This window comes from Lissotriton helveticus, chromosome 1_1, assembly GCF_964261635.1.
Source record: "Lissotriton helveticus chromosome 1_1, aLisHel1.1, whole genome shotgun sequence".
Taxonomy (NCBI): domain Eukaryota; kingdom Metazoa; phylum Chordata; class Amphibia; order Caudata; family Salamandridae; genus Lissotriton; species Lissotriton helveticus.
Genome location: NC_136057.1, coordinates 1,141,058,594 through 1,141,068,651, shown reverse-complemented (window position 1 = coordinate 1,141,068,651; position 10,058 = coordinate 1,141,058,594). Strand labels below are relative to the sequence as shown.

The 10,058-nt window shown below is 45.2% G+C and overlaps 1 protein-coding gene across 1 annotated transcript in view; it reads left to right on the top strand.

Annotated features, from left to right (window-relative positions):
• Window positions 1–1,300: 1,300 nt before the first annotated feature.
• The window catches only part of LOC144821651 (uncharacterized), a 57,651-nt gene continuing 48,893 nt past the window's right edge, over window positions 1,301–10,058 (top strand). The window contains exon 1 of the mRNA XM_078678885.1: window positions 1,301–1,434. Coding sequence (XP_078535011.1) covers window positions 1,354–1,434 — 81 coding nt within the window. The 5' untranslated portion in view covers window positions 1,301–1,353. The remainder of the gene's footprint in view (window positions 1,435–10,058) is intronic.

Sequence of the window (10,058 nt, the reverse complement as noted above, 5' to 3'; positions counted from 1 at the left end):
AGCTGCCGCTGGATGCAGCTATTGGTCTCATGTTCACTTCAGAGCGGTGTAACAAAGCTGCTAGGGTGTCACCAAGCACGCTATCTGTGTTACCACTACAAGTTTTGGAGGAAATCAGAACAGTCACAACCACACAGCACCTTATTTTCCATGAGCCAGGCCCGATCAGCAAGAGGTCAAGACAGACTTCTAAAAAATTGCCAACTTTCTACACATCCTAGTTGCCACTGACTGCACGCATATCTCATTGCTGTCACCTGCTTCTGGCTTGGCAGATATGTGCAGGGTTTGCAAACGAAATTCAATAAATGTATGCGCAATGTTCATTGCCAACCATTAAGTCACCAATGTTGTTGCAAAGTGCCTAGACAAAACACACAATATCTATATACAGTAAAATGAATAAGGCCTTGAATATTGTCTGAAAGGACTAGTAGTAGATATGTATGACAGACATGTTCATTAAAGAACGTGAGACGATACATCAAATGCAACATGTGTCATCTGTTCCTTTTTCCCTACCATAGGCTACCAAAGCTTCTTCGGGATTATCCCGACATGAGTTGTCAATAGTGCAGGATCCGGCACTGAAATAGACACATAGAAACCCTGAGCGTGTGAGGCTGAACTACAAATCTTGCGAAAACAGGTTTTCCCAAAGCGTCGCCCCATAAAAATAAAATGATAATACCAAAAGTTATTATAATTTTATTTTTCTTTGCAACTCCAGCCAGGTCGGGGCGGGGGTTGTATGATATTACAACGAACTCCGTTGTAACGCATGCCTTTACCACGCATGCGTTACAACGGAACACTATTTTCACGCTATTCCTTCTCCACGTTTTTTCCGTGGTGACGTCATAAATAAAAAAAAAAACGGCCGTTTCCTTCCCCTGCGCCGCCGATTTCCTGCACATCTTCTTTAAAGGTTAGTGTTATGTTTTTTGGGGGGGCTAGCCCCCCTAACCCCCCCTTTTTTTATTTGTACCCTTTACCACACATGCCTTTACTACGTACTTCGTAGTAAAAGTATGCGTGGTAAAGGCTGTCGTTGTAACCACGCATGCGTTGTAATGCATGCGTGGTTATGGTTTTAGTTGAAACGGCCTCGTTGTAGTGGCCGTTTCCCGGGGCGGGCTGGGCTTCCTGTGTCAGAGGGAGCAGGAGTGGTTTGCACTCTCTCCCTAAGTGCGCATGCCGGCTTGGTCGGCCCTCTGGGGCTGACCAAACCGGCATGCGCACTTGGCATGTACTCCACTGAGCTGTGTTGCATAGCCCAGTGGAGTACATGTCCAGCCTCCCAGGTACTGCCTGAGTGGCCAAACAGGCACCAATCACCAATCGTGACACTGCATGAGCAGCAAGGAGTCCGGGAGCCTGGGTGCTTCCAGTGCAGCAAAGAAGACTGAGGAGAGATGTGCGGCGAAGAAAAAGGTAAGTTTCATTTTTATTTTTTTCATCCCTTATACCCCTGCCAACCACCCCTATTCCGAGGCAGCTGCCAGTGGTTAGAGGAGCTCACATGCTCCATCTTACTTTCGTGACTTCTGTGTACGTCTTTATTGACTGGTGGCTTCTGTTTGCACAGGGTCTTGACTTTTGTTGCTATCACTGCTTGTTATTTTCTCCTGAAATAGAGCGAGAGAACATAACTTTACAAAACAGTCAGCTACTGTGCTTGCACACTGCTCTACCTATTTAAATGCCAACATCAGCGATTTATCCTCACTTTGTTCCACTGCATATCCTCAGATCAATAAAAAAAGGAAGAAGGGAACTTTGTTGAATAACAAGATAATATTATAGAAAACAAAACTTCACATTAAATAACACATAAAAATATTTATTTACTGGATTTCTGTGATCATGAGAGTAATGGACACTCCTATTGCTCACCGCTGGAAACCTCAGCAAGTAGACACAATAGGCGTGTAGAGGTAGGTACTAGTATGATATAGAAGGGAGGGACTGAGGTCCTAGATCACTGCCTCTAACATCCTGCTTCTTGCTGCAGCATTCATTCATAGGCACATAGTTATGCTCCATCTCTTTGCAACCATAAGCAATTCCTCATAGAATGGACAGTTGTTCATAGATATTGTGTTGGTGAGGATAGTGCTAGGATCATTGTTTGATGTAGCATATACTATCTCCAATGCATGTGACTGTTATCATCAGTATCACCCTCTGTGTACTTCCATACAAAAGGTTCACAACCACATTCCTGAGGACGAGGACAGCAGGGTGCCTGTGGGTGAACCTGTGCAATGAACAAGACTATAGATCTCAGCTCCCAACTTTGAAATCTCTCTCATCTAATTCCCTGCCTGGGTGTTCCCATCAATACATTATCAGCCCAGAGTTGGCGCCCAGCGTTCATGCTGGGGCAGCATGTTAGATGAGTGATCATTTCTGATGGGATGTCTGGGGACACTGCTCTGGTGGGATTTATTCATGCTCTTTCTCTCCTTCACTCCTGAGTCTCTTGATAGTTACTGTGTACTACAAACTGCTGAGGAGACCTGCAGCCACTGGCGAGTAAGCCAATGGTCTTGAATGTAAGGACTACATGGAAATATAAAAGCTGGAGACTGGTTGGTTCTCTGTAAGTCCTTTTTCAGAATAAATATGTCATGTCTTGAAATGGTAGCATTAAAATAAGAAATAAACAAAAGTCACGCCAGCATCAGGCACCCACACTGCGCTCAACCCTGATCTTCCCATCTCTGCCAACTGTCACTGGTGAACCACCTCTAGTGACTGAATGCTCCTATTCTAATCATGATGACACACAGTATAGATACGAAGGGCTTATCACAGAATCAACACTTTTATATAAAACTCACTAAAGACTCCTTTAAATACCACTCCAGTAGAATGTAATCCAGTATATGCATAACCCAGTGTAAATTACTCACGCAAAGTAGTTTAAGTTGGCCCTGAAAACAAAATCATCAACTAGCTTCATCTAAATATTGGTTTCCCCCATTTCCATTATATTGGTGAACACAATGGAGGACATGAAATATTACACTAGGATTCTCCTACGTATATTAGCTTTATACAAATGTTGCCCGATGAAACATTGAATTATGCCCGCTTTATTACATTGCCTATGCTCCCCAAAAATCTAATTTAAAAAAGATTATACAAATTTGTGATCAGTAATTGATTGTGCCCCTGCCTCTCTCCCTTCCAGTATCCTTAATGGTCGAACTCTTCAGAAGCACCTTTAGTATCTTGTATTGTCACGCTCTCACTACATTGATCTTACATCATATCATATAAATTAGGCTTTCAACTCTCAATGGGGAGAGTAAATGGCCTAACGGCTAGGGCAGTCCACCTCAAATTTGAGGTGGACTGCCCGAGTCTTGGCAAGGACGCGTAACATCCTCTGATTCTGGAAAATTCTTGTAATTTCCTTGTACCTAACAAAAATGAATGTGTTCTCACGTAACACAACTGGTGCTCATGTAAAGTGCTCTGATACAGGATATCTTTGGGTCAAGTTTGCGCTATATAAAACTCCGTAAAAATTGTTTAAAAAACCTCATGCAAGCCTTACCTCCCTCTCCTTGTTACAAAAATTCCTGATGTGTAGGGCACGAGTCGCAGGTGGACAGCGTCAACCCACTTTTTTCACAGGGTGAACGCCGTCCACTCTGCCAAGAATTTGGGCCCCACTGAATTATGTGCTGAACTCGTCCCAGTGCAATTGCCAAATACCGTACACTTTCAGCAGCTCCTGTACTTTGTCTGCTTTCCATTTGCAATAAGCAACAACATGCAGGCGGGGATGGGACTTTCTTATTTCAAAACTCCTGCTGCGCCCATTACAAAAGCCGAATTTGAGGGGTCATCAGGCTTCCTTTTGTTCGAGTCTCTTGGCTGAGAGCAGTCAGGAACCTCACACCTGATGCAAATGAAGCAGAGGGGAAACAAAGGCTCACACCTTGTTAGCGCTTCACACATACTTAAGAGTGGGAGCTTTTCACTATGTTCAGTCCCTGTTTAGGAGATATACATACACTGTGAGAATATCAGATGTGTTGGTCTTTCCCAGTATTTACACAAAGCCAATTGCATTTATATAGAGCTAACTTCCCCTGAGAAGGCGTTGAAATAATTTAAGTACCAGTATTTTTTTCTTCTATAGCCCTACTCATTCCAATGCAGGGTGTCAGAGCGCTTTACATCAACATGTGCATATTACATGTACTATAAAGTATATAAGTGTGTAAATGAATGTACAGGATGTTTTACATAAAACTGGGGCATTGCTAGGTGTAGAAGTCACATATCATCTTCCATAGCTCACTGTGCTATTGTACTTGCAATGCGCTCAAGCTTACACATGATAGACCTGCTAAACATATATGTGAGGGCTTTGGATCTCATATCACTTCTTGTGATGCTACTTCCTGTTAAGTCGTGGCTTATGATGTCATTTTCTATGATGTCAACTCCTGTGATGCCATGTGTGATGTCGTGCGCTGTGATGTTGTGCGCCGTGATGTTGTGTGCCGTGATGTCGATTGCCATAATGTCGCACGCCATGATGTCACTTGAATACTACCACACTAGGTGAGTCCCCCCACTTCTTTTTTTAGGACTTGTGCGCTGCTGATGGGCTACGGGATTTCATGTAAATGTGACCAGAGTTATGAACTAGTGAAGAATCATTATTTTGTGGAAAAACTCTTTGAAGTTCCCGACGGTTGCTGCTAGGATACGGACCTGACTTTTAGGGATTGGTACACTTACGGTAGTCCAACACACTTGACCGCCAACTACATTGTTATTCGTCCCGAGACAGACCTGTAAACCAAGGGTTACTTATTACAGACCAGGTGGCCCTGCAGACTGAGATTTCGGATAGAATGAAGGTGTGATTACATCTGTATCATGACTGAGGAAAATGTGAATTGACTGTGTCCATGACAGAGTGTGCCCTCTGAAAGTGCCTGATATGAAGCAGTGTGTGATTGGACAGAGCAAATGTCAATCACTGGTTTATTTGTTTTGTATCTTTCTTGGCAAAATGCGAATGAGTGCTTATGAGCTCATTCATCAGCAAAGAAAGAGCTCTAGAAGACTGTCTGGTTCTCTAGATCAGAGAGGCTCCTCTTGAATCTGACTAAGAGTTATTTTGCTGTAAATGCTTTATCCTTTCTGGTTTAGGTCAGCTCCTTTCTGGTTCAGGTCAGTCCAAAATTCAGGTGACAACCATGTTTTATTATCGTATATCTCATTCCCCCAAACCTGTCGTTCTCATTTCCCTGACGAGATCTTTTTAACGTTCAGGGATGCACTAGGGATGGAATGGTCTTCAAGACAAAGCAGCAGTAACTGTGTTCGCCAGTTGTGCAAGTCTGGGTAATATTTTTATCATCAAAGGAGGCCGGTCTATGGGATCTCGTTTCAGAGTGGTCATTCCTACCAGCAGCGGGGGCTTATTGGGTTGCCGAAATTTATAAACGCAAGATAGAGCAACTACTTTACTTTCTAAATGGTGAGATCAAGCTGCCACTGTCACAATATTTAACTCATGTAAGAATACATCCTTCTTTCTGGGAGCTCATCCTCAAGGAGGATGCGGCCATTCCCTCTCCTATCATTTGGGTGTAATTAAAGAGTGCGCCCCGCGCCACACAACCTCTTCGGGTTCCCCACCACGCTTGCAGATGAAGTAAAAAAGCACAGGCTAGAATTCACCAGGGATTTGGACCTTAGGTTAGATAAATGTAATAAATACCTCCAATTGTGTGTGTTACATTTGTTGTGCTTGTTTTTTAAAAGATGAAAGATAGTAAGTGTTCCCTCCTTTGTCACTCCCAGCCCTTTTGGTTTTGAGAAGTTTCATTCTTTCGATGGTGAAACTCTCCCATCACTCCCTTTCGTGTAACTCTGTTTCACTTCCTCATCGCATGGAATCCCTTTTTATTTGTAATACATTTATTTATTTATTTATTTATTTATTTATTTGACTTTCACAAAGGTGAATAATAGCCACCTGCACATCTGTCTTCTGCTTCCCTTTGTCATTCGCTTCCAATGTTTTCCTTATTTCAGTTCTTTGTTATATAACAAGGTTTCTCTCCATGCCCTGGCTGACTAGACGACTCTCTTCTGATACTGTTTATGCACTGATTAATTTTGTAGAATGTGTGAACCGCGCCACATCCATTCTCACAAGCAAGCACATATCCCATCTGAGTGTGAAATAATAGTTCTGTTACTCCATTAATTTCAATATCATTGCAACATTTCAAAACTATTGTAGTTTTTGTTAAACTCACTTTTATACCCTTTATGATATCTATTTCTTTAGCACAAAATGATTATTTAATGACATTTCTAGTCTCTCTTTTTACTATCAGCCTTTAGTTTCAATCAGCAAATTTGTAGAGCGCGCTACTCACCCACAAGGGTCTCAAGGCGCTGGGGGGATGGGGAGTCGCAACTGCTCGAACAGCCAGGTCTTGAGTTGTTTCCTGAAGGAGAGATGATCCTGGGTCAGCCGTAGGTGTGTGGGGAGGGAGTTCCATGTCTTGGCTGCCAGGTAGGAGAAGGATCTTCCTCTGGCGGTGGTTCTGCGAATTCGTGGGATGGTGGCGAGGGCGAGGCTGGCGGATCGGAGCTGGCGAGAGGGTGTGTAGAATGCGAGGCGGCTGTTGAGGTATTTGGGGCCTATGTCGTGGAGAGCCTTGTGTGCGTGGGTGAGGAGTCTGAACGTGATCCTCTTGCTGACGGGGAGCCAGTGCAGGTCTTTCAGATGGGCCGAGATGTGGCTGTGACGGGGGATGTCCAGGATGAGTCGTGCGGAAGCGTTCTGTATGCGCTGGAGTCTTTTCTGGAGTTTGGCTGTGGTTCCAGCATAGAGGGTGTTACCGTAGTCCAGTCGGCTAGTGACAAGGGCTTGGGTGACCGTCTTACTGGTTTCGGTGGGGATCCACCTGAAGATCTTTCGGAGCATGCGCAGGGTGTTGAAACAGGATGACGAGACGGCGTTGACTTGCTTGGTCATCGTGAGGGCGGAGTCCAGGATGAAGCCCAGGTGCGAGCATGGTCCGTTGGCTTGGGGGCGGTGCCCAGGGCAGGGGGCCACCAGGAGTCGTCCCAGGCAGATGGAGATGGACCCAGGATGATGACTTTCATCTTGTCTGAGTTTAGTTTCAGACGGCTGAGCGTCATCCATTCCGCGACGGCCTTCATCCCTTCCTGGAGGCTGGCTCTGGCGGTGGCGGGTCGCTGGTGAGGGAGAGGATCAGCTGGGTGTCGTCAGCGTAGGAGATGATGGTTAGGTTGTGTTGGCGTGCGATGGCTGCAAGGGGGCTCATTTAGATGTTGAAGAGGGTGGGGCTGAGCGAGGATCCTTGCGGAACGCCGAAGATGACTTCGGTGGCCGCGGATCGGAACGGGGGAGGCGGACTCTCTGGGCTCTTCCGGCGAGGAATGAGATGATCCACTCCAGGGCCTTCCCTTGGAATCCGGTGTTGCTGGGGCGATGTGTTAGTGTGCGGTGGAATACGATGTCGAAGGCTGCTGAGAGGTCCAGGAGAATGAGTGCAGCTGTTTCCCCGTTGTCGAGCAGGGACCTGATGTCCCAATCGACACCTTTGCGAGGCAGTGCTGGATTACGCAACACTAGCTTCAAAGATTGTTTCCATATCTCCTTCAAAAATACATAGGATTGTGGAAACTATATTAAACATTTATTTGGGGTCTGATAATGCACCACGTGAAGTTCTTCCAAGGTCTCAGCTGTGGCATTTACTGCTGGTCAAGGGTGACCATATAAAGATTTTAGGTTCAGAAAATGGAACTCACCAAGGTAATTTGGTCTGGTCCCCTTGAGGGAGAGTCCATAGTGGATCAACCCACACTCATGACCTTAAAAAGAAAGGAAGTTCGTTATGGCTACGGTGCATATTTGATGCTACTGTTCATTAGGACTACAAGAATTTCTAGCTACTGGACCATAAGATGGATGGTGCATTACCAATCAATCCTGGAAGTGTGATGTCCAGGTGCGATCCGCACAGTTAAGAGTTGTGGGGCCAGGTTGGGGGGGGGGGGAGTTCGACAGATGACCACGAGGAAAAATTAAATAAATAATCAATTTTCTCTCGACGTCGTCGGTCGAAATCCTGCACCTGCACCCAGCCCTACCACCCCATCGCTCTTACCTGTACAGGCTGCTGCTGGTGATGTCGGCAAAAGCTGTGAGAGTTGACTTCATTGTCCATCACCCAAGATGTCAGATACCTCACTGTACGACCAAAACCTATATCTTTGATAATTTTCCCACCTCATATACCTCAGAGGTATTCATTACCTCCCAACCCTGCAACAGGGAGTAACTAACCCAGTCAGATAAGCCATTAATACCAGCAAAGCACAACAAACATGATGGAAGATACTGCACTGCACTGCACTTCATACCTATTCGCCATGTCCTGATAGCTGGCGAAGGGCTCTTAGCCCCTAATAATACCCGAGTGTTGAGACTGTTCTACACATGCAACAAGTGCCTCCCACAGCACCTCAACTACATTTTAAAATTAGATTTCCCTTTCAGGCATTGATATGAGATTTTTTGTGTTCTGCCAGTGAAGAATAAAGTATGAACGATTGTGTCAATTTTATCTTTACATATGTAATCATTTATTTCTGAGCCATGCATGGAACTGTTACTCATAAAGACATAATACTTAAATACATTTATTCCATAGTTGCAGTCTTTCAAATATGTGAAATTACAGGTGAATAATATTTTCTGAGAGTCTTATCTGTGAGTTACTGAACCGCACTGTTTTTTAGGACTCGCCTGGCGAAAGCAGTGCATGCGCTGCTCTCGCCAGAGAGGAACTTTTGCAATCGATTCTGCCAAAGCCTTACATGCATGCGCAGGGATGGACAAAGATGGCTGCTCTTGCCATTTCTCCAAACCTAACAGATTGCACATGCATGTAAGGACATTGGACAGTCCGCCATCTTGTAAACACGCGTGCTTTCACTTTAAGCACAGTTTAAAGCCATGGGAGCACGCTTGAACACACGTTCGCTTTCACTTAAAATACGGCATGCTTTCACTTTAAACACAGTTTAAAGTGAAAGCCCCCTGCCACGCGCATGCACTGTGCACCAGCCTGGACGACCTACCTTGTTTTCTTCTCTCATCGTATACTTGCCCTAGAGTCCTACAAGTTTTGGAGGCACCATAGTAGTGTCTGTTTGTGCCTTTCACCCCGCCTTCTCTGGGGTCCACTGTGAAGAGCATTGATGTTGGCTGTGCTCATGGTCGGCGGCAGCACTCCCTCAGATTGCAGAACCTCTTCACGTTTGGTCCTTCCTGGCCCCGGCGTCTACCCCTGGGCTGCACGCCTTCTCCTATCGCCTTCCCTTTTACCGTGGCCACGAGTATCCTGCGAGGCCATATGCGGTGGCTGCTACTCTAAAGGGCTCTTGTCTAGGAGAGAACGGGAATAGAGAGGGGACAGGTAACCTCACTTTGAAGGGTATAGGACGCTGTGTTTCAGTTACCCAAGTATGCCGTTATTTTTTTGTTTTAGATAAACCTTCACAGTTTTCACTTCACCTTCCTCATCTTAGTAGCTCTGTTTTCTCCCAAAGTCCAAGTCCCATCATTGGGTGTAAAAATCTTTGCTCGCAGCCTGGGCACTAAATGGGTCACTTGACTTTACCAATGCCCAGGTTCTATGAAGCAGCGCTTACGTTCTTCCTCTCTCTGGCGAGAGGCACATTAGCAAAGTGGGTGCTTGCTTGCTGAGGCAGTACAATAAAAATATCTGTGATAGTGTTATCTCATACCGTCACTGAGCAGTCATTATTACCTCTGGTTGGTGCATGCGGATTCATCTTGAGAGCTGTCCGCACGTGTCCTCCCCGCTTACCCAAGAAGGTGCCATAAATCTCTGTATCTAGAGATATCTGCTCCAGCTTCTGTATATTGGTGCTTATCTGCTGCCATTAGCTCGAGGGCCATGCAGTATAAAATACCTTGTGAGTTTATACTCTTGCTATTATGACAC